This window comes from Leptopilina heterotoma, unplaced genomic scaffold (genome assembly GCF_015476425.1).
Source record: "Leptopilina heterotoma isolate Lh14 unplaced genomic scaffold, ASM1547642v1 Lhet_181, whole genome shotgun sequence".
Classification (NCBI taxonomy): domain Eukaryota; kingdom Metazoa; phylum Arthropoda; class Insecta; order Hymenoptera; family Figitidae; genus Leptopilina; species Leptopilina heterotoma.
In genome coordinates, this window is record NW_025110898.1 from 108768 (window position 1) to 134054 (window position 25287).

At 28.0% G+C, this 25287-nt stretch overlaps 3 protein-coding genes across 4 annotated transcripts; all 3 read left to right on the top strand.

Annotated features, from left to right (window-relative positions):
• The first annotated feature begins 453 nt into the window (after positions 1 to 453).
• On the top strand, positions 454 to 15939 carry LOC122500061. Of its 2 annotated transcripts, XM_043608779.1 has the most exons (9): positions 454 to 714; positions 1985 to 2009; positions 4632 to 4833; positions 4989 to 5241; positions 13193 to 13447; positions 14303 to 14407; positions 14914 to 15096; positions 15201 to 15509; positions 15579 to 15939. In XM_043608779.1, the coding sequence occupies exons 2-9, from the start codon at positions 1991 to 1993 to the stop codon at positions 15747 to 15749; spliced, it is 1497 nt and encodes a 498-aa protein (XP_043464714.1). In that variant the 5' UTR covers positions 454 to 714; positions 1985 to 1990; the 3' UTR covers positions 15750 to 15939. The 2 variants fall into 2 exon arrangements, with proteins under 2 accessions (XP_043464714.1, XP_043464715.1); XM_043608780.1 differs by lacking the exon at positions 1985 to 2009.
• Positions 15940 to 20472: 4533 nt separating this feature from the next.
• LOC122500068 (odorant receptor 9a-like) lies at positions 20473 to 21413 on the top strand. Its single transcript, XM_043608790.1, has 4 exons — positions 20473 to 20496; positions 20838 to 20974; positions 21077 to 21209; positions 21363 to 21413. The coding sequence occupies exons 1-4, from the start codon at positions 20473 to 20475 to the stop codon at positions 21411 to 21413; spliced, it is 345 nt and encodes a 114-aa protein (XP_043464725.1).
• A 728-nt stretch (positions 21414 to 22141) lies between these two features.
• LOC122500083 (pescadillo homolog) lies at positions 22142 to 24246 on the top strand. The gene is made up of 3 exons (XM_043608808.1): positions 22142 to 22204; positions 23718 to 24017; positions 24097 to 24246. The coding sequence occupies exons 1-3, from the start codon at positions 22190 to 22192 to the stop codon at positions 24244 to 24246; spliced, it is 465 nt and encodes a 154-aa protein (XP_043464743.1). The 5' UTR covers positions 22142 to 22189.
• The last annotated feature ends 1041 nt before the right edge of the window (positions 24247 to 25287 follow it).

Consider the following 25287-nt stretch of genomic DNA (forward strand, 5'->3'; position numbering starts at 1 on the left):
AATTTGGTACTCGGGGGTTTTTAGGGTTGCTGATTACGAATCTAAAGTCAGATTTTTAAAATTCAAAATGTCAGATCCAATATGGCGGACATATTTTTCAAAATTGATCAAATTTGCATAAAATTTGTTATTCGGGGTTTTTCAGGGACGCTGATTACAAATCTTATATTAGATTTTCGAAATTCAATATAAAAATTCCAAATTTAAAAAAAAGATGCAAAAAATAAGAAAAATCGTGTGTGAAAAAGAATTTTTTGATGCTTTTTAAAAATAATTATAAATTTTTATTAAAAAAAAGGTATTATTTAATACATAGTTTATCGTAGTTGATAAAAAAAAAACTTAAAATGAGAGTACATCGTATTGAAGGAACATAAGAGTCTGGGCAGGTTAGGTGGTTGGTGGAGATGTGAACTCTGAGAGGGGTCTAAAAAGGGGTTGGGTTGGGCTTGTTCCAGGGGTTAGCATTGTCGAAATATAAGTCACGTTCTTTCGTTCCGCGTATTAAGAAATAAAAAAAAGTAATAATAGAAAACAATGTTTTTAAAAGGAAATAATTGCTATTAAGTATTTTGTGTGATTATTTTGTAATAATTTGTTTAAAATTTTACAAAATTCTGTGAATTATCAAATGTTGCTTCACAATTTAAAATTCATTCTGTATCATCTTATTTGCGTATCATCATGTGTTAAAAAATAAATCGAAAGTACAAGGTACGTAATGAAAACACATTCTTTTGCATAGCTTGAAAAATATATTGAATTTTTTCCTAAAATATATTTTAATATCTTAGGCGAATAATAAGCATCATTATTTTTTTAATTTTTAATTCGGATGATAGAAAATCGTATTATCTCATAAAAGTTTTTATATATGTTTGGATACTTTCGAAAATTTTATATATTTAAATTTTAACTTAAAATATAAGCGAGGTCGTGAATATTCTTTTAGAATCGACATTTTATTCTTGAAATTGTATGAAACGACATTAAAATTTTATTGTCTCGCGAAATACAAAAAAAAATTGCTCATGGTTTCGCAAGTTCTAAAAAGATATTTTAAACGTAAAACATTTATTTTAATAAACTATTAAACTTTGTAAAATAATTTTTAAAAATGGAATCAAAATTATAGAAATTTAAATTTAAAAAGTTAAAAAAATTTTTTAAATTTTATGTTTAAATTTAAAAAAAAAATTTTTTTAACAGTTTAAATGTAAAAAATGAAAAATGTTAATAACTAATTAAAAAGTATAGATACAAGCAAAGATAGTTTTCAGGGAGGTACATAAATAAAATATTTATAATATAAAAGGTATTAGTCTTTCATTTATAGAATATATACAATAAGAGTTCAAATATCTAAACTTAGCCACTTAAAAGCATCTTTGCTATTGTTACCATTTCTTTTACGCAAGTTCGTTTAAAAAAGGTCAAATAAAAATTTTTACAAAATAAAAAAAAAAATTCAAATTCAAAAAAGTTTCGTGAATTTAAAAATTCTCTAATTTAGTATATTATTGGTAATCCAATTTATCAAATTGATAAATTAAATTAGATTATAAATTGAACACGAATAGAGGAGAATAGTCGGAACACCCGTATTTCTCTGTAAATTAATCATACTATATTACTAATAGAGATACAGCCATCTATGATTGGTATTTTCCCTATCTGATTTTCGTTGACAATTATATATAGAGATTCAAATATACTATATTAGCAAATATTAAAATTCAAATCATGGAAATAAATATGTAGATAAATAAAACAATTATAAAAATTTATGAAAATTCATAAAAATTCTTAAATATTCTTAAATTGTTACATATAATACCTAATATAAAATATGATGCAATGTAAAATTTAAAATAATCCAATTTATAAAATAAAGAATACGTCATCTGCAAAACTAATAATATAAGTAAAAAACACTTCTTAAAAATTAATAATTAAATAATTATTATTTATTGCCGCATGGCAGACTATCATGGCAGCTGGAATTGCAAGTAAGGTTTTTTATTTTACACAAACATTTTTTTCATATTAGCAAATTTTTTTTTATTGTAAGAACGTATATGAATCCCTGCGGTGTAATCGATGATTTTCTTGCGATGCCTACAACAGGAAATTTTTAGAAAAAAAAATCTTAAAAAACATTAAATTTTGACGTAGAAAGAATAGTATTTATAAAATAAATTTATATTTTCGCATTTTTTTAAAAATCTTTTATAAATTTTCGATGAAAAATCAAATAATTAATCTTATCTAAAAATCTATAAATTTTTATAATAAAAAAATACTTTAAAAATAAAATTTAATCTTATAATGTATTGTAATTAACCTCTTCGCTGTTTGAAAAAATATTCGTATGATTGTTTCAAAATGTCGGCAGCAAAATCTGGTCGATAAATTTTTATGACACTATGTATACATGCATTTTTGCGGTCGCTGAATTCAAATATGATGTCAAAAAAAAATTCAAAATGGCGGATCCAATATGGCGGAAAATTTTTTTAATTTTAAACAGATATTTATAAAAATTAGTATACAAGAGTTTTTTGGGTCGCTAAATTTAAAAGTGACGTCAAAAAAATTATGTCCGACATTTTGGATACTCCATTTTGAATTTCTAAAAATGAATGTTAAATTTGAATTCAGCGATCCAAAATACCCCTTGATACTGAAATTGATAAAAATCGAAATAAATTTTAAAAATTATGTCCGCCATTTTGAAATTTTAAAAATGAATATAAAATTAGAATTATGTCCGCCATTTTGGATCCGCCATTTTGAGTTTTTAAAAATGAAGGTCAAATTCGAATTCAGCGACCCCAGAAACCCTTATACACGGGGTTAAGTTAATTAAGTTATTCTACTAAGGGGGTACAATAGCCATAACAATTTTTCTTTAACGAGGTTATATACAGTTGTACCGCGAAAAAAGATGAAATTTTCTCCATTTTTTTTTGACACCATAAAAAATATTTATTCTAAATCAATTATTAGATTTTGATCTTTTTCTCATATTCAAAAACAATATTTATTTTATATTATTGATAATTATCAAATTTGCTTGAACATGCAATCTGATCTTGATCACTTGACTTTGTGGTGTAGGAACAATAGAGTCTCTGTGAATGTCAATAAATGGGACGTTATCTAGTTCTACCTATACGGGCACAATATTGTATAATTATAGCAAGCTATATGAAGCTCTTGGCTTTATCATGTTTAACGCAATTAATATCTATAATTTAATTACAAAATTAACTTTCTTTTAAGGCTAAAGATTCAACAATTGTTACCACTAAAAATGTTCTAGCTTTCGATTTTTGTGCAATTATCTTTTAAATTGTCGACGTCTGTGAAAAAAAAATTATTCTAACCTATTTTTCTTTGATTTTAAGAATATTTTCTAGTTTTTCTATCAATGGGACGATTTTGATATTTTTTATAGCGTATATCGAAAGCTTGACTTTTTTCCTACGAAATTATTTTTTAAGAAAAAATGAAAAAAAAAAAAAAAAAAAAATGAAAATGAAAAAAAAAAAAAATGAAAAAAAAAAAAAATGAAATTGAAAATGGGACTGAATGGATTAATAAAACTGGAAGGAGGTTGTAGTTGTCTTGTCTGAGGAGCAAGCGCCTCGAAGTGAGTCCGCAGTGAGACTGAGGAGCAAAGTAGTGCGTCGCGGTATATAAGCAGTTGGCGGTGAGGGTGAGGGAAGGAGAGGAAGAGGCGCAAGCGGTATGCGCCGACGCGTCATCGTCAGTCTCGCTCTGATTGCGAGGTGTACACAACTAACCTTCTCCCCATAGGGAACTCGGTCTTTTATAGTAATTTTGGTTTCTACAAACTTCCACGACAATTTTTTTCTTTTTTCTTCTTAATTCTCTTCCGGACCAATGGTACTGAGGAGACTTGCCAAATCAATTACAATTCTCTATGTAGTGTAGTAATTTCTCTAGAAAGTAGATATCTGCTCTTAAAATCAGGAGTAACTTTGTGGACCCAGGTATCCTAATCGACACAATCTAATTTTTTATACGACATCATGTCTGTGCTGTATAATGTATGCTATTGCTATATTAATAACACAAAAAATTATCGAAAGCCAAAATGATGATCCAGTATTAATTTCCCTTCAATAATAATATTTTGACATCTAATAGATGTCACTATTTTCCAGGGTCGGATCCAGCATTTACAATAGGGGGTTGTCAGCTTATATAAATATTTCAGAATTGGGGGTGGTCAGCTAATACATATAAATATTAAAAAACAACGTTAAATTAACTTGAAATGTTCTTTCATAATATTTACTTAAATAATAAATACTTAAAAGCCTAGGCTTTCCATAAAATCACTTAAGCTTGAAGCCAGTAAACGCATCCCACCGCGTCTCTAAAATGACGCTTATGATGCCAGCGAGCTTAAAAGGTTCCTAATTAATGAAAATCCTAATAAAACTATTCTAATATTTAACAGTACATTAATAACATAATTTCCATAATGTTTTGTAAATATTTATAAAATCTTACTAAATCATTGCAAGTCGAAAGATGTAGCATAGAATTAAGACTATCAAAGCAAGCGAATGAATAATTAAATGTATTGCCTCTTTCAGATTCTTACAATACAATGATTGGTGCCAATTTAAGATTCGGAATTGGAGCCTCTGGAAATGTTACCTCAAATGCAAGTAAAGTTTTTCAGTGTCATCCAGGAGGAAAGACGGAGGCAACAATTATTTTTGGCTTGGGAACTTTGGGAATGAGTGCTAATATTTTACTGATGTCGTTAATATTAATTAAACAACAGCTACGAAGGTATTACTAAATACCTAAATATTCAAAAATATACCTAAAACCTAAATATACCCTTCAGTTAAAATTTTGTCAAAAACTATATTTCCAGACTCGGATTTTAAGTCAACATTAAATTTTTTCCATAGGCTAAGTTAATTACTTTTTCTCGGTTATAGATGGTCCCAGGGACTATTATTCCATCAAGCATTTATTGATTGCTCAAGAGCTGCAATACTTTTACCTCTTGGTTCGAGTATTCTCAAGTGTCAACCGATAAATAAGTGTTCTTTAGTTGAAACTGCTTTTTTATTATTAGTAACTGTTTCAACAGTCAACATGCTAACTATTGTACTGAATGATAGTCCAGTATTTCCAGAGTGTGGAGAGGAGACGGATTTAATATTTCCCCTACTAATGGATTCACCGCAGGTAAATTTTAACAAACTTTTAATTAGACTAATACTTTTCAGCAGTGAATTTAAGATAACAGTTTACAAAAGTTTCTGTACTGAAACGTTTCCAAGTTTTATTGTACTGATTTTTTATTCAAAGTACTTTTACTTGTATGACAATTTAAAAAATGATTTGTATTCTAAAATTGGTTAGAAAATAATAATTATAGAAAAGGATTTAATGTTTCTTGGAGGGAAACCCCTAGAAAGTCTCTTATTCGAGTTTAGGTTCGAGAAGGCAGATGATAATCTAAAAATGATATTTCCAAATAGTTGTTGCAATACTCCAATGATTTCCTTTGCTTGAAAACATATGTAAAAGTTGTTTCATTTCCTAATTATGGCTTTTAATAGTTAATTTCTTTCTTTAATACGTGTCCTAAAATTGTGCATGACTTTGTAAGGGAAGTAGCACCCCAAGTGGGAATTTTTATTTAAGTACTAGAATTATAATAAATCCGCTAAAGAGGAGTTAATAGGTAAAGACGCTATTCTGCTATTTGAACCAGTGTGAAAGTATAAAAAAAGTATTTGTTTCCAAAGGTGTGGGATATGAAAAATTAGTTCAAAATACGTGCGATTTTTAAATAGTGACTTACTAAGAAATCAAGTGAAAGAACAATAATTAGGCACATATTAGAACTTTAAAAACAGTATTTGGCGTATAGTAAAGGAAATTATTTACTAAATCCTAAACAACAAAATGTTATGCTTAGATTTGAGTTTAAAAAATTAATTTTTTTGAGTGTCCTTTACGCGAATACGTTCAGAAATAAATAATAACTGCATTGATGAGGTAAGTATACTCATAAGCATTTATAAAGTAGTCTTTCAAATTAACTTAAACATAACTGAATGGGAATGCAAAGCAATTAAATATAATGTAAACCAAATAAAATAAAAATAATGTATAAATACATGTGTGCTCATCTTAAAAAAAAGAGGTACCTTCAATTATGCATGAAAGTAAAAGTATTTAAATTTAAAAAAAATTGTTTTTTATCACAATATCCTGAAAATGCTTATTAGTCTTTTGGCTTTAAGGATATGAACCCTTAATCCGCTTTTGTCATATCGAACTTGTAGAAGTATGTGACTAACAGAACATATCATGTAGTTTAGTATGTTTAACCACTAATTGTTAATTAGTGGTTACATCTACCCTGATTAATTTTAACTAAAATAATTTAGAATTGTTACCAATTACGCAGCACCCATATGGACACGGTAACAACATCTTTGTTCTAGAAACGTTCCTAAAACGTTTCATGTCCGCTACATAACGGCTTAAGAACGTCCAATACTCCAAAGAGTATTTTAAATTTTTTTCTATCTCCACCTTTTCGCGTAGGTGAAATAAAAAAAGTCATTAACTTTTTCTTAAGATGAATAAGCACACAGATAAATAATAAAACAATAAAATAAAGTGGATAGTCACAATAATTATAATGTATTATCTAAATAAAAACACATTGTAAAAAAATTTTTTGTTAGGATTCTGTTTTATATTATTTAATAATTTTGTGCATTAAAGTATTGTGTTATTCTATATACATAGAATGTTGTAGATTGCGTTGATTTTCATAATTTCAAAAATTACTTTATTAAATACCTCTAAATGGCTTCAAACTAAGGGATAAAATATTTAACACTCCATCCTGCTATAATCGCATCAATGAAGACTTTTTTTTGAACAAGTGTCTGCGTCCTGTTAGCCAAATACAACTCTGCATATTTTTTCTGTCCTACTATGGCAGAACATTTCAATGTTCTGACAGTGTAAAGCGCATGAAAACTTCTTGACAGAAATGTATAAAATTATTTTGAGTACTTTGGATTATTCTTATTGTTAGTTATTAATTATTTTCCTTTACGGGTGCTATTGAACTTTGTAGTTTTCATTGGTCCTTATTAAGTAAAATAGCTGCGACGATTCGTTTGTATAATTAAAAATAAAGTTTGTTCTCTTAGGATTTTTTTACGTTTCAATATTATTTGTTATTAAATGTAATTGTAATTTTTACTTATCTGAATATTCTTTGTAGTACAAAATATTATTTGGTAATTTACATAAAGTACCCTACCGTGATAAACTTCTGTTGTGCCCAGTAGTATTTTGAACCGTTCTTCATAAAAATTTAAAGTTGATGTTATATTTTACCCAGTGTATTGAAAACAGTACTCCCATTATTTCCCATAAAGTGGTCAGGAGAAAGTAGTTATCATTGTACTATTATTTAATCTTAAAAAAATGAAAAAAAACAGTGAACTGGTTGAATAGTTTACGAGAAAAATGATGTCTACTATCCCCTATATTTAAATTTATTTTTATATGATAATTTAGAAAATGCTTTTAATAGAATTTTTGCCTTTTTGGGTCAACTGGTAGGGACGTATGATGGACCAAAAATTTTTTCGTGGAGTATTATTTGGTAATTTTTCGAACAAACTTCTCTAAATTTACTGTTAGACGGCTTGAAGCGTTACTCAGACTTACGTGCCTTGAACTTGGAGTCACTGGAAGAAATATTAGGTTTATTCTTCGGTCAATTCACGGCACAATACTGGTTTAGACTTACTCATCAAAACAACTTATTTTTATCAACTTTTCTCTATTTCACAACACAATACTGGTTTAGACTTACTCATCAAGACAACTTTTTTTTATTTCGCCAGGAGTCAAAGTCAAGGCAACTAAAAATAAACTCGGAACATAATTGAATAGTTTAATTAAACAAAATGGCTCTTCAGCACTTTTAGGCGTGCTAAATACCATTTTTGTCAGCCCTTTGGCTCTTCAATTCAGATTTTTTTGTTCGGGTCAGGCCTTCCGGTCAATGACTCAGGTAATATTTTCTTTTTCCCTTCATCGCATGGAAGAATATAGATAAAAGTATGAAACTTAAAGCGTTACTCAGACCCAACGAAGGATTACCACAAACAATACGAACCCTTGAACTATTAGCCTTTCTAAATGAGGATTAACTCCGAGAACCCAGGTAAACGATTTGTTATTAAATATATAGTTAACGTAAATTTGTTAATTCTTCCCAGGCGCGAAAGACCAATGCTGACGATGGATTGAAGATTTATTGAGCCTTGAACGCCCAGCCTGGGTAACCCAGTGTTGAAGCAGTCTTTATACCACTGTCACTCAATGTTGATTCAGCATTGGACACCAATGTTCGTTCCATGCTCGATTCAAGACTCGGTCAATCTTCGTGAGTGAAGCTCGAACATCTGATCTTAATTCAAGCCTGAATCAATCTTGACAGTTTATTTATTGACGTGTGCACTTAAAAATATTAAATATAAATATTTATAATTTATAAATTAATTAATATTAAAATATTTTTTATGATAATTTTGTATACTATTTAAAAATTATTATTAATTATTATTATCAAGATATCAATTGGTAAATAAATATTAATATTTATTTAGTGTATAATATTTATATTAATTATTAATTTATTAACCTTGAGACGGCCGGGGTGGCCACTATAGTGGCCACCATTAATTTTCACTACTATTTTCATCGAATTGACTTTTTATTTAATTTTACTTATTAAAAAACTAGTAAAATTTTTAAAAATTTTCCGGCCCTCTAAAGGTTAATAATAATGATTATTATTATTATTATTATAAAAAAATATTAAATTAAAAATAAATATTAAATATTATTATTATTATTATAATAATTATTATTATTAATTATATAAGATTTATATAAATAAAGTTAAATTATACATTATTATTTTTTTCTTGCACAGTGTCAAATAATTGTATTCAAAGTTCAAGAGTTTCGTTTGTCTGAAAAATTTTTAGTGAAAAAAATGTTTATTAGGGTGTAATAAATATTTATGCCTAGTAGTTTTACACTAGGATTAACTGTTTAGTAAATATGTATTATCAAAAAACTATTTTTTGTCAAACGCGTGCGATTAAACACAAATAACCTTGAGACTTTAGCATTGCCAACTCAAGAGTTTAACGTATGTGTTGAGTTGGTAATGCTGAAGTTTCAAGGTTATTTGTGTTTAGTCGCGCGCGTTTGACAAAAAATAGTTTTTTGATAAAATTTACTAAACAGTTAATCCTAGTGTAAAACTACTAAGCATAAATATTTATTACTACCTAATGAACATTTTTTTCACTAATAATTTTTCAGATAAACGAAACTCTTAAACTTTGAAAATAATAATTTGACACTGTACAAGAAAAAAAATAATATATATAATTTAACTTATAAAATTATCATAAAAAATATTTTAATAATAAATAATTTATAAATATTGATATTTAATATTGTTCAGTGCACACGGTAATAAAGAAAGTGAATATTGTATCAAGATTGACCGAGTCTTGAATCGAACATGGGACGAACATTGGTGTCCCATGCTGAACAAATATTGAGTGACGCGCCGTATATACAGAATATACTGCGCTGGCATTGAAATAGTAGATTAGGCGAGGTGCCTTCCAGCCTTCTGTGGCCGAGCGGTTTAAATGCGTGCGTTTAGGACTTCCGGTATGCGTTAGGGGCGGGGTGCGTGAGTTCGATCCCACATGCGAGCGAATATTTTTCATTCTTTGTTTTAAGCGTTATATCTAATAATAAAATTGTGTGTTGTGTTGTGAATAAAAAATGTGAATATGTTTGTAAATAATATTAAAAAGTCTGCTGAAAAATCGAGAAAAAAATGTACCGATTAACAGAAAAATTGTTTTCTTTTACTAAAATTATTTTTTTAATATTACTATTTCAAATGACATTTATTGTTATAGTAATATATTATTTATATGATAATAATATAATTATTATAATAGTAACTTAATGCCATTAAATTAACAAACGCATATAATATGAATAAAAATAATAACAATAATATTCATTACTATTATAATTATAATTATTACTATTATTATTATTATATACAATTCATATATCCATATTATATTGAATGAGCGCGAGAGACGCGTAAATTTGGGAACAGTGGAAGCAGCCTTGTTTCAGTCCTGCATTATAGGGTTCCGCAGCATTGATTGAACATTGAACGCCAATCTACAACAAAGACTGGAGCGTCAGTCTTAAATAAGTGTTACATTATAGCTAGAAGCAACCTTCGTTCCGCCGTCCCACCAAGGCTTGATCAATGTTGACCAAGCCTCAACGAAGGTTCCGTAAAGCCTGAATCCAGCGTCAGTTCTCGCCTGGGTTATTGTTATAAATATTCACGAACCCAGGTCCGACGAGCAAGTTAAAAATCATTGCAAGTTAAACATAACGAATGATAATTAAAAATTAAGAGAATACTGTTCTTTAAATTATCAAATAATACTACAACTTTGAATTGCTAAAAAATATTGGCCAAAGCTTATATGACGCCGAATTTTATAATAGCTTACGAACCCAAGTAAAATAATCCACAGAATGTCTACAAACTAATAATTACTGTAATGACTAATAATTTTTTAATCTTTTAACCACCACACTTTCGAGAGAGACTATCAGTCCACGTAAAGTTTGCAAACACTCTCTAGACTATTTTACTTGGGAACTCCATAAGATTTAAGTATCTATCTTCATTTCTGTCCAAGAATATCGTTTTGACATTCTGGACCATTCTGGACTACACAAAATAGCGAAATGTGGAATAAGTAATTCGACATCAGGAATGCGTGATCGGATTCAAAAAATTGTAGAATAAGGGATCGAGAATGTGAAATACGGCATTCAAAGTTTTTAGAATCGGGAACGAAAAAAATCAACTTAAAATTGTTTTTACATGGTGAATTATGCGTAAACCTTAGGATTTTTGGCATTTTGGACACTTTTATTGTCCCAATGGATATTCTTTTGTGTCTGCAACGGTTGCCGTCATTCGCTGGCTGCATTTAAAGCAACTAATGTTACTTGAATTTTTATTGAATGCAAAAATTTTTAACTTACATTTATTGTCGAAAATAACCAATAACAATATTCATTAAACTTCGTATTCTGTACTTCTACAGAATTCTATCTGCAAAGTATAATTATTATCTAAAAATAATCTATATTTTGCACAACGAAAATAGATATAAACCAAAATATTTAAATAGGATTCAGTAAAATAATTTTTAACCAACTTTAGATCAACTTTTGATTATTAGTTTTTTATTCTTATAATTTTATTTTATGAAAGTTTAATTTTTATTAATTTGACCAAATAAAAGATAAAAACACTGCGTATAAAATTTTAGTATTACTTAAAACTGTAAATAATACATAAATGGAGATGATAAAAGTAATGTTTAATTCTTGCATAATAATAGTCATGTAAATATATATTATATTATATATTAAAATAATTATATATTTTTATAAAATTGAACTTGAAAGTTTATACTTTAAATCACAAAAATTAAATATCAAATACTTTGTTACCATTTGATGTATATCAAATATTTTGATATTTTAAATCGAATTCAGTATTTAAAATGTTTTGATTAAGATTACTTTTATCAAATCTACTAATAAATTAAAATTAAAATTAATTCAATTGATTTCTTCACTAGAGTCTTTATGATTTGATTGTAACGAACTTAAAATTGTCAGAGTGTTAATACAATCTTCAGGTGTAAATTAATTTTTTTTCAAATTATCATAAAGAAAATATAAAATTTATTGTAAATCGTAAAAGTCATGAATATGACAATAATGTTAAATTCATGAAAATTTACTTTAGATATTTAAATGTCCTATTTTCTTCAAAGGGAAGACTGTTCAGAATTACAGTTTTTTAATAAATTTTTTACCGATTTAGATATTTATAAGTATTTTTCTATTCATTGATTAATATTTCAATTATTTATTTAATTTTTTTTGACAATAAAAACTACTATAAAAATTTACCCGTACATTATAGTAAAGGTATACTTAAAACAACAAATTCTGACAATTCCTGTTTGTTCCTTTCGTCAAATCATATAGATTTCTATGTAGTGCCATACTGTAACGAAATAATATAATATTAATGTTGTGTTCGTCTTCTTTTTTCAGATAAATGTACATAAATATTTTGAAAACCGACACTGGCAACAAAAAATGGCCAAAATAATTAAAATAATATAGGCTGCAGAAGTGAAAAATGTATAAAAAGGTCTAACAATGGATTTATAAATTAAAAAAAAATATTTTCCTTATGGTAGGTACTTTTATTTTAATTTATAATAGTTTTACTTCTTACATCTGAGAGCCAATACAGAATGGCTCTGTCATTTTTCCACCTAGTTTAACAATAATTTGTTTATGCACCGAAATGTAAAGTAATTTTTTCAAAAAGTCTTATCTGTTAAAAAGCAATTTATAGAAACAAGTTTCTAATTGCATTTGTTAACAATAAAATCGCCTTGAACTTTCTAAACGATTCCTTCAAATAATTTCCATCACGAGTTAAAAAATTATTGATTTCCATTATATTTATTTTATATCCAAATATTTTTTTAATACGCAAAGTGAAAAGTGTTAATTTCAGAAGAATCACCACAATATTAAGAAGTTACTGATGTGTAAATTGTAAGTGAAAAATGAAACAATGAATAATTAATAATTAATTTAAAGAATTCCCAAGTTTATACAGATAGGGAGTTAAAATTTAACAAAAAATAAAGTACAAAACATTTTGTACAAATGTGAAATAATAGTTGAAATAAAAATTTATACTTTATACGTATTTTGTGTCGAAACTTATTTACCATTATTTAAAAATATAATAAATTGTAGAGAGTAGTAAATATTTTTATTTTCAGCAAGTGAAATCTTTTAATGATTGTATTGGAAATTTTCAATTCTTTGTTTCAATTAATTATCTTCACATTGTTCGACTACCAAACTTTTTTTTTTGTTGATTAAAATTAAACTAATAATTTAATGTGGATTTTTTTAGTGCGTACTATTTGGTACGTTCATGATATGGTTTGCAAGTATCACAATTAATCTGGGCCCAACTTTCTTAAGTGGAGCTTTGGCAGCAAATACGGATACGGTTCAGAATGCACCAAGCTGTCCATTAGTCCATGGACCATTTCGACATTACATTCTAAATGTACTGTGGATCGCTGTTAATATTATTTGCATTGTCTTAACATTATTTCACTTAAAAAAATTGCACAGGGATTTGACAAAAGCGAATGTTGAAGCGGTATGTAACATTGTTTATAAGCTCTTTATTTTTTTTAAAACTTTTTAAAAACAGTTAATCTGTTAATTAATCTGTACATTGAGTATTTAATTTATAAACTCAAGTAAAAACGTCTGCAGAGTGTCTGCTAACTTTCAGCGGACTCCCTATCTTCCCAGAAAGTCTTAGGGTTCGAAAAATTTCAAAATTATGTAATAACAGTTTTTAACAAATTTTTTAAAACAACCGTACATACTTTAATCAGAAAAGAATCCGCTCGAGGTCTGCAGAAAATTTGCAGGCATTCTGTGGACTGTTTTACTTGAGAATCTGCACATTTTCTAGCACAATTTATCTAAATAAGCATTGAATTGTTTTTAGTTATTGTTTTCGAAAGTCAAATTTTGATGTAAGTGTAATGTCTGTTAATTATTTAAGCAACCTTTGTATCAAAATATGCAAACACATAAGTAGGCTTTTCGACCTGTAGATTTTGGGATATATTTAAGACTTAAAGATCAATAAACGTCCCAAAAATACCTTAAGTTTTAGAAGGGATCCCTTAGATAAAAGATATTTTTAGGACGTTCTTTAAGGAATTTGAACAATCTCTTTTTAAAAACAAAATATTATTTTCATTCAATATTTAAATGTCATCATTATGTTTATTTATTAGTATTTATCATCATTATTTAAAAGTACTTTTCTGCAGTGTTTTGGCTTAGTTACTTTTCAGAAAATATTTTAGATCTGCAGGTCTATGTGTAACATTAGATAATGAATATATAACCTAAATGTTTTATTTTTATAAGAAAAGCAATAAGTTAATAGTAATCGTACATAATGCTTAAATCTTAATTATATCACAAACTTTAGGTTAGAGTTGCTGGCCTAGTTACCACTCTTGTTAGCGTGACTGGAGGGCATAGTGTCATGGAGGGAACAATTACTGAAACACGGCCTACAAATTCTGCATCTAAGGTTAGTTTATTTTAAAAAGTACAGAGAGTTCTCTATAATTTCAGTTAACAATCAGGTTTAAATTAACATAATTAATTAATTGTGATAACGAGTAGAAATTTATAATAATTATGCAACGGAATGTGGATTAAGATTTACCATTAATATTGTTATCGACTTACGTGTCTTGAAGTCACTGGAACAAATATTAGTTTTATTCTTCGGTCAATTCACGGCACAATACTGGTTTAGACTTACTCATCAAAACAACTTTTCTCTATTTTGACAGGAATTATAGTCAAGGCAACTAAAAATGAACTCGTAACATAATTCAATAGTTTAATTTAACATAGTTTTCTGTTCGGATCAGGTCTTACGGTCAATGACCTCTTCCCGTCAGGTCTCAACCATCACTGCCTTGAGCACTTGGTCCCTTCTCCTTCTCCACTGCTCTCCCTCCCTTTTTCTTCCTACTTTTAGTAGTACCGGGGAATTGTTTTAATTTTAAATTGTTGTGTGTTCACTAGGATGACGGAGCAATTGCAGAACACCGAAAAATGAGAAATTATTTTCGACGGATGGAAAGAGATGGTGTGCAAAGAGTAAAAATGTTCTTAGTAATAACAGCTGCTTATGTGCTCTTTTGGGGACCCCTCTTTTTTGTAACTCTAGTACAACATCCTTCTATAGGAAACCCTACTGGCTATGAGGCAAGTAATTGTAAATATTTTAGTGAAATTCTATTAAAATAATCAAAATTTCGATGTAGATTCCCATATTCCACTTAGTTTATTTACACAAAAAATATTTGCAGGTAACACTTCATATAGCCTACGTTCATGCATTCGTAAATCCCGTCTTATTTCTAACTCTTCATCGAGGACTCCGGAATTGTTTAATGGAATTTTGTTGTGGCTGCTGCATAAGCTTTGTAAAATATTTAATGGATAATCCACCACCAAATCCTGTTGAATCTGCACCCTCAGTTATATGCGATGCTTCAACAGCAATACCAATGCGACAGGATTCTGATTTCAGAGAACGGATTTCAAGTCTACATGACTACAAAAACATTGTTTTACTAAAACCGCCAATATCACCACCACCATTGCCACAAATGATGGTAAGATACACTATTAAAATAAATAGACTTTTATCAATGAAGAAGATTTTATGAAATATATTTATATAGGAACGGGAAGTACCGGATAATATTTGGCGATCAATTTGTCGTCAACAACTAAATGAACAACGTGAGGAACCAAAACTCAGAATTCCTGAAGCTTTACTCCCATCGACACTCGACTTCAATGATCTGCATTGCGTATTTACACCTGTAAGCAGTGATATATCAAGTGAATGAAAACAAAAAATTAGTGTACTGAAGGAAATAGAACAGCACAATAGACAGTTTTTGCAAGTGATTCTCCTTAAATAAAATTTATGTTCATGACAAATATTTATTGTGAGAAATAATTTATACTTTGTCACATTTCTGATTATATTTAATGATTGTATTAAAGTCTAAATCTATTTAAAAATAAATATGCACAATTTACAAAGAAAGTTTCGATAATTTAAAACTATTCCAGAAACTTAAAGGGAATTAAGGGAGAAGTATGATTTATAAATAAATCTTTGAACAAAAAATTATAGTCTTAAAAGTTTTGTAGCTTAAAGAGAAAGTAATAATTTCAATTCATATCGGAATCTTATTTCAATTTTCTTAGTTGTATGTTAGTTGATCAAACTACGACTGATAAAGAAATCTTTTGCAAGCTAATGCTGTGAAACTATAGAGTTTCTTGCTGTATTGCAAATAAAGATTTTAGTGTCGAAGTGATAGTAAGATAATGGATAGAGCGAATAGATGAATACGTAATGCTAAAATAACACGCTTAATGCATTTATTTCACCAACTGACTTTAAATTCATTGTAAGTGAATATAATATTTAATAGTTCTTGGCAGTCAATTAAATGTTTTCAACTAATCAATAATCTTATTTTCCAAGGACGATTTTTTCTTACAGTTTCTCTACAACAGATGAACGATGAATGTAGAGACAGAGGGATCGTTATTTTTGTAACAAATACAATAAATCTAGATTCCAGTAAGATTAACAAGTAATCATTGAATTCTATTTAAGCAAAAGTGTGATCATCAACTATTTTATCACATAATGTTTCAATTCTAAATACAATAAGGTAATTTCAAAATAATACCTGAACATACTTCTCAATAATACAGTTGAATGTTACGGATTTTTTGTTAATCAATACTTTTCAACCAATATCTTTTATTAATTACGGTCACTTAGTTTAATGAACATTATCATTTAAATTTTTTTTAATCTTATATTTTTGGTTGCAATTAAAAAATCGATTTCGAAATTGTTTTAGAATCATTGTTTTTAATTATTTATAGAAAATGAAGTATCTGAATAGAATTGATGACTATATAAACATTAACAAATTCTTTATGTCCATTGTTGGACTATGGCCCTATCAGTTATCAAATGAAAAAATAATTTTACGTTCACTTTGTTTCGGAACAATAACATCATTTCTGATTCCACTTGTAAGTATTATTATGAAGTATGAATTTCACATAAATAAAACATTCTGCCTAATGTCAAGCAAAATCTGATACTTTCAATAATGGAGAAATTTGAAAGAAAATTAATTTTTCCAACAGAGGTTAATTAATTTTTAAGAATAGATTAATAAATTGTGTTAATAAACAAAACCTTCGAGACTCTCTTAATCGTCAGAAGGAACTCTGACTGAACAAGACTGGTGATCAGAAATGCCAACGACGTGACATGACAGGTACTTTACTGACTACAACACTCTGATTATGAACTACATTTCGATTTCTTCCTACAAATTCGTTGACGTTAGAAAATAAAAGGATGATCCCAAAGTCTACACTTTTTTCTCTAATCCTACTGTCATGTGACTACTTGACTACTAATTAGTTGATTGACAGATTTTCACTATGACTAGTGGTTTACTTGTCAACTCTGGCTTCTGACGATCACGGTTCAGGGACAATTCCGACAGATGACGTGACGATTCACATCGTCACATTATTATATTATTCAGAAGTCATTTTCCAAACGGAAGAAACTTTTAGTATGTTTCTGTCCTTTAGGGCACATCCTGAATTAAGAATCATCTTCGCAGAGATTTAATTATTTCGGTATATTTCTTTTTGGGCAAGAGGCTCTAAGTCCCACCCGATAAAATTAAAAACCTAATTTTGTTATTTAGGCAATAGCTGCATATGATGTAAGACATGAGTCTATTATTTTGGTCGAATGCATCCCACCACTATTTACAGTAATTGGTGCCTACATTTGTGGTATATCTCTTATGATTAACATGTCTAAGGTATGTGTCTATTACTTTATTTTTTCATTATACTAATACCTACCCTGTTAGAACGGATATTCAGGGATATTCTTTAGACGTCCCAGGTCTATAATCAAATTATGATAATTCTAAAATGTATAATTCCCGATCATTCTCGGAATATGATACCTTGAATATCCGGATTTCTGTATAAGAGTTTAGAATATTTAGTATCTTTTACTTTTTTAATTTACAACTTTATTAATACAATAATTAATTTTATGTAATTTAAATTTGTTAAGATGAAATTACTAACTGATTGCATGAAAAATGATTGGCAATCAAATCACAGTGAATTCGAGTTCGACATTTTAAGGAAATCTGCCCAAAGAGGAAAACATTTAACATTACTGTTTGCAAGTAGCTTAATTGAATATTTTAATTTATTAAAGTATATATAGAGAAAAGAAATGTAGATATATAAACTCTAAACTTTATATAATTCTCAGTATACGTGTACGTAACTGTAGCTCTTTACGTAATGATTCCACTGATGCCACAGTTTCTTGACATTATTTTACCGCTTAATGACTCAAGACCAGAATATTACATTTTTCATGTCAACTACATTTTTATGGAAAATAGTAATCACTATTATTTTGTATATGCACATTCAATTCTCGCTACATTCTTTACCATAACAAGTATACTGTCTTCAGACATTAGCTTTCTTTGCTTTGTGCAACATGCTTGTGGAATGTTTCAACTTTTAGGGTAAGCTAATTTTAAAATTTTGTAAATATAACAGTTACAGGAACAATTAAAGTTAAACATTATTCTGCATTTGTAGATATACTTTTTATTGTAAGAAATTCTCAGTCTAAGTCCTCGTCATCGTCAATGTTAATGTTGTCCTCGTCATGATTGTCTTTTTTTCCTCACGTTTCGTCCATTTTGTCCCTTTTATTTTCTGTTTTGTCATTGTCTTCATTCAAAAATGTCGCGAGATTCATAGAGGCGTTAACTCAATTCAACGATTATTGTTTTTAGGTGCATACCCAGTGTGCACGTTCTGGAACTGTTCTGTAACAGTTAATGGAAATAAAGAACAGTTACAGAACGGTTCCGGAATTGTTCCGGAACGTGATGCACACTGGGTAGGGTCTAAACTTTCCACGATGACCCTTGGTATTGCAAAAAGTTGTGCACCTCCATAATCCATGCACACTTAGATATCAGCCCTGGGATTAAATCATCTTTAATCCTAGAGCTGATGCCTAAGGATTTCCCATTTCCGGCCTGCTCACATGGGGTACTAAATCTAAATTATTTCATTACATTCTTGCTGTTTGATGATTTTAGTGCCCGTAGGCACTTCCTGTGGAGGCCATCAGCCTTCTTCTCCTTAAAAAATGATCGACCTAGTTGATCAACCATTTACATAATGTTTGCAAGTGTGTTTCCCAAGAAGATCCAGTATGTCTGTGATGTTACACGGAGAAAAAGGAATTTTTGTGGTAACTAAAAATTAAGTCCACATAACAATTCTGGATTGTCAATATTGAACTAGCAATTCTATTTGTTGTTGAGACAGAGAATAATTGTTAAAATAGAATTGTTATGAAAACTATTCAGATTTGTTCGATGAACAAGCAGAATTGTTATGGATAAGTTGATTGAACAAATCTAGATTGTCATTTTGACAAAACAATTTGTTTAATTAATTATCGTTAAATTAATATTTAATTTAATAGACATGTAACAAAAAGTGAGGTTATATTCAGTAGAAATCGTGTTCAAACCGATAAACGAAGAAATTATTTCTTCCTCTAAATCCCACTGTCTTAACAACTCGCGCACTTTTTTTTCTTTTTCCGGAATCATAACTAACTTATAAAATCACTTAATTTAGAATAAAACACTAAAAACGAAGAGCGGCACATATACGCAAGACGCTCAAGTATACGGATATGTACAGGGATGACAACGTGAACAATTAACCTGTCAGTCCAACAAATCCGAATTGTTCCATCAGCAATCGGCGGAAGATTTGCTTCTACAACAATATAAAATTGTAAACTGAACAGGCTGATTGTAACTAATTTGTATTGTTGCTAAAACAAGATACATTTGTATTGACAACAATGCGAATTGTAATTTCAACATTCCTAATTGTATCAAGAACAAATCTACTAATAACAATCCAAAAATTGTTTGCACAACAACACCTTTTTTTTCCGTGTATAGGTAACGGATTTAGATAGCTGACTCTTTGGGAATATTTAGAATGTTACGTCTCCCACTAAGACGAGATAATTTCTAAGATAAAATTTAATAAATTATTCAAACAAGTTTTTGTTCATTATAATATTCACCTACTTTACAAAACAGTTGTGAACCCTATTATTTCAGATATAGATTAAGAAATATTGAAGGCAAAAATTGTAATACTAAGGGGTGTAAAGTTACTGAGGATAATGAAGTTAATAAAAAATTGATTGAATGTATTCAACTGTACAACAATATACTTAAGTTAGTATACATAAAAGTGCATGTGTATTTACAAGCATATTAAAACAATTTTCAGTCTTTACAAAGCTAACTTTTGCTGTTTGAATTCTTTTATAAAACATTTATATGATGAACTAATACTTTCTAAAATAGATATACAGATAATATTGAACTCTGTTTTTCTAATGTGTTTCTACTTGTCATTGGTATTAATATGATAATGATAAGTTTCCAAGGGCTACAAGTGAGTTGAACCTATGTTTTTACTTTGGCTTTTTATATATGAAGCTATTTTTTTAGCTTATAGATTACAATCTTTGAAATTGTACACTTCTGTGCATATGTGCCTTCCCTTATAAAAGACAATAATTTGTTACAAATTATCAAATGTTCATGTTCTTTTATAAGTTAGTCCAGTGAACAGCAGAATACTATTCAAAATTTTGCTTTCAATTGACACAATTAATATAATAATCACAAAAAAGAAAATTAATTCCATTATACTCAGGGAAGGCATCAATGCACTAAATGCTTCCTATTCGGATCTTAAACTTTTAAGCAAACTATAAAAAGTTATTCTTACAGATTGTGCTGAACCTAAATAACATTGCGCTTCTTTTAAGACTTGTTGCCTTTTTTGTAAGTCAAATTATTCATTTATATTTTAATACAATTCCTGGTCAAGCATTAATAGATGAAAGCTCTAAAGTTAGTGAGTATTGGTAAGATTTGAACATTGTTTATATTTTTGTGCATTCGAATAAAATAACTGCTATACTTGATATTTATAACATAAAGTGCTCTTTGTAATTATAATTTTTTAGTTACAAAAGTAATTGGACAAATATGAAAACTAATTCTCAGAAACTCCTGCTATTTATGCTATTAAGAGCATCCCGCGAATGTAAAGTTTCTGCTGGCAAACTTTATATAATTTCAATGGAGAACTTTAGTGCAGTGAGTATTGCAGTATTTATGGGAAAAGAAAAATTTACCAGCTTAATAAAAAAGTCCCTTTTGAATTATGAAAACAGTAGATATAATTCATAATTTTTTTGATAACAGCAAGAATCTTTCAAAAATTTAAAGCAAATGAAATTTTTTCTCCAGGTTATCAAGACGTCGTTTTCATACTTAAGCGTTTTGACTTCAGCGCAATAGAAATAATAATTAATAATAATTATTATTTTTCAACTGGTAATAAATAAAAATTGTAAAATTATACTAGAAGAAAGACTCTATTGCACATTAGTGACTCTAATAAAAATTTTAATTAAACATTACATGAAGAAATTAAATTTATTAATCCACTTATACCTCCTTCAATATTTATTCCTGTCGGTTAATATTGAACAAATTTGTCGTTAAAATTAGTTCGAAAACTAAATGAATTCGGCGCTAAAGTCACTTTAAATTCGAAATCAAAATAGACAAGGGTTTGTAAATAAAAGATAGTATTTGTCGCACTTGTAATATAAATTATTTATTGCAATAAAATATAAGTAGGAAAAAAAATTTTCCTACTTCCAGAAGAAAGAAAAGGCCAAAAATTACTCATTGTGTGAGTTTCTCCAAAAATTTCCCTCACCAAATTCACGCATATGCTTCACCACGCCCCCTTTTTCACTAATAGAAACACTCGTCTCATTTTAAAAAAAGGAAACTCCCTCATTTTATGAAACAGTTAATTGGAGAAGGGAAAATTTTAATGATTTCCAAAAAAATTTTCAAGTTACGTAAAATTTTTCCTTCTTCAGTTCTCAGGCCCGGTTAACTCTATTGTATGAACAGGGCATTTTTTGGCGCCACCTACCATCAATATGTCAACTAAATTTGACCCAGCGTAAAAAATTTAGTTACTATATTGGTGGTAGGTGGCGCTAAAAAATGCCGTTTTCATTCAATTAGTTAACCGGGCCTGTTCAGTTCTCATCGACATGGCTTCACGAAAAGTGAGTATTTTCATTATGTCTCTCTCTTTCTCTTATTCTTTCCTTCTTATTCACACATACATACATACAAATTAACCATTTAATCATTTTTTTCAATTTCTCTCTTTTTCTTTTTCCACTTTTTAATTTCTCTTGTCCTTTGTATTATAATATTTGCATGTCGGCGACAATAGGGACGTTAGCTCCCCTGCCGGAACGAGTAGATGCAGGTAGATGCTTTGTTGACGCGAAAACGTCAAGAATCCGTCAAAAGTTGACGTTAACAAAAAAAGTGTTTTAAATACAAAAATATGATAAAGTGAGTATTGGGTTTTGTAGAAAAAGTGTTTATAAATCGTTTATGACCTTATTTGTTACAAATTAATGTAAAATAAGTGATATAAAAGATAAAATATGTGAAAATGTCAAGTGAATGTTTTAGGGGAAAGTGTTGTTGACATGACTTTTTAATGTAAGATAAATAGTGAATAATTGTAATTTTGTTGTTATAAAGTGTAATAATTAATGTAAGATGATGTTTTAATAGTATGAATAATGTATAGCTGAAAATAGCGAAAGACGGTTACCTCCACGCCGTTGATATGTCGCCGCGCATTTTGCACGACAGATGGCGGGAGTGACATTTGTCCATACGTATTTTATCACATGAAAATTAAACAAAAAATACTATTTTTATAGTGCAAGATACTTATAACCTTTTTTTAAATCATTTAAATTCAAAGAAAATAATGATAAATTTAAAGTAAAATGATAAATAATATAACTACTTAATTTATCAATAATTACTTTGTAATTTTGTAATTGATTAAATTAAAAAAAGGTTAAGTCCAGTATACAATCATACAACTTCTAGAATTAATTTAAATAAAAATTATCTTGAAAAGTTGGTTTTCCTATTTCTTGTTTTGAATGTGATAAAACAGAAAGCAGTTTTTTTGTCAATAAATATAAGATTAAAACTCTTTCTGTTTACTAAAAGCAAGAAAGTTGACAGAGAGATTTTTACCATGTATTTCGTGCTGTGTTCGTTAATAGTAATTATTGATAAATTAAGTAGTTATATTATTTATCATTTTACTTTAAATTTATCATTATTTTCTTTGAATTTAAATGATTTAAAAAAAGGTTATAAGTATCTTGCACTATAAAAATAGTATTTTTTGTTTAATTTTCATGTGATAAAATACGTATGGACAAAGTCACTCCCGCCATCTGTCGTGCAAAATGCGCGGCGACATATCAACAGCGTGTAGGTAACCGTCCTTCGCTATTTTCATCATTATTCATACTATTAAAACATCAACTTTCATTAATTATTACACTTTATAACAACAAAATTACAATTTTTCACTATTTATCTTACATTCTTGGCGTTTTCGCGTCAACAAAGCAACAACACGTTCCGCCAGGGGATCCCTATTGTCGCCGACAATCACATATTACCTAATTAATTAATATTAATACATTTATTATCATTTAAAAAAACATTAATTAAATTTTTTTCTTATTTCAGTTGAGGAACAATTATTTCACTGATAACGAACAAGAAAAGAAAAATGAGAAAAAAAGAAAAAAACAAGACGAAGACAGTGACGAGGAGGACTATAACGAAGACGATGACGAGGACAGTGACGAGTACAATGATGATGAGAAAAAAAAATTTAAAAAAAAGACAAAAAAAAAGAAAAGTGAAGCTTATGTAAAAAGAAACGCAAGGATGTATGATCATGGGGAAATATTTATCATTTTAAAATATTTCCTAAAAAAAAACATGGTCAATAATTCAAAGCCACATTTGACTGCCCTTTTAAATGTATGTAAAATTTTTTTATTTACATTTAATTAAAATTATTATTTAATTTTTTAATTAATATTTTCTATTTATGTTTCAGCTACTCAAAGATCGGACAGAAAAATCCATAAAATCATTTTTGGGAAAAAGATTTAAAACTCACTACAAAACGTTCATTAAGGACGCAAAATTAAAAAAGAGTGAAAAAAAGATTTTATTTTTAAAATGCAAAGAGAAATTTGGAAAGTGAAAAAAGAAAATCTTTTTTTCATCTTTTTTTCATCCTTTTTTATTTGTTTCTTTTTTTTGTTTATTTAATTCATTTATTTAAAAAAAACAATTTTTTTATTTAATTTTTTTTGGATTTATTTCTTTAAAATTATTTAGTTTTTGTTTATAATTAATTCAAAATATGAATTTTCTTTTTTTCTTTGATTTCTTTGGTTTGTAAATTAAAAAAAAAATTGTTTATGTATTAGTTTTGTTCTTGCTTTTTTGTTCTTTTTGATTAATTGTTTTTGTATTATATACTTTTATGTTTTAATTAATTGTTTGTAGTAAAAAAAAATTTGTTTAACTACTAAAAAAAAATTTTTTTATTTCCCATTTCATCAATTTCTATTTTTTTTACATTCTTTTCTTTTTTATAAATTATAAAAGATTTTTTCTTTCTTTATTTCTAATATTATTTTCATCAGATCTTTTATTAAAAGAAAATGTCGTAAATTTTTTAATTTATCAAATTATTTTAAATCCTTAATATGAAACGAGTAGATATGCAAATTAGGTAAAGAGAGACATTTTTATTTACATTGCCTTTTAGAGAAAGAACCGGTGCCGGTTCAAACAAAGCTGAAAAATGGTGAAACTGGATAAAAGGAAAATGGTTATTTTGAATAAAAACAAAGGTGGAAATTGGTTAAATTGGATGAAAGGCAAAATTGGAAATTGGTTATATTGGATAAAAAAGCTGGAAATTGGTTAAATTGTATAAAAGGTAAAATTGGAAATTGGTTATATTGAATAAAAACAAAGCTGGAAAATGGTTAAATTGGATAAAAGGCAAAATTGGACATTGATTATATTGGATAGAAGGAAAAATTTGAAAGTTTTGAATAAGGAGACAATTGTAAATTTGTTGTTATTTTCTATAAGAGGCAACATTTGGTAATATTGGATAAAAGAATATTATAAAATTTATTATTAAATGTATAAAACTTGATGTTAAAATTCTAATGTAATATTACTATATTTTAAAATTTTAATTCCTTGATATAAGTAAATTTTATAA

Bases quoted from the DNA above. Each gene is read 5' to 3' on its own strand.
- LOC122500068 (XM_043608790.1), top strand. From the start codon at position 20,473: ATGATAAGTTTCCAAGGGCTACAA. The intron at 20,975-21,076 runs GTAAGATTTGAA...ATAATTTTTTAG, and splicing joins TCTAAAGTTAGTGAGTATTG to TTACAAAAGTAATTGGACAA. The intron at 21,210-21,362 runs GTGAGTATTGCA...TTTTTTCTCCAG, and splicing joins CAATGGAGAACTTTAGTGCA to GTTATCAAGACGTCGTTTTC.
- LOC122500083 (XM_043608808.1), top strand. The intron at 24,018-24,096 runs GTATGTAAAATT...TTTATGTTTCAG, and splicing joins ATTTGACTGCCCTTTTAAAT to CTACTCAAAGATCGGACAGA.
- LOC122500061 (XM_043608779.1), top strand. The intron at 4,834-4,988 runs GTATTACTAAAT...TCTCGGTTATAG, and splicing joins ATTAAACAACAGCTACGAAG to ATGGTCCCAGGGACTATTAT. The intron at 14,408-14,913 runs GTTAGTTTATTT...TGTGTTCACTAG, and splicing joins CTACAAATTCTGCATCTAAG to GATGACGGAGCAATTGCAGA.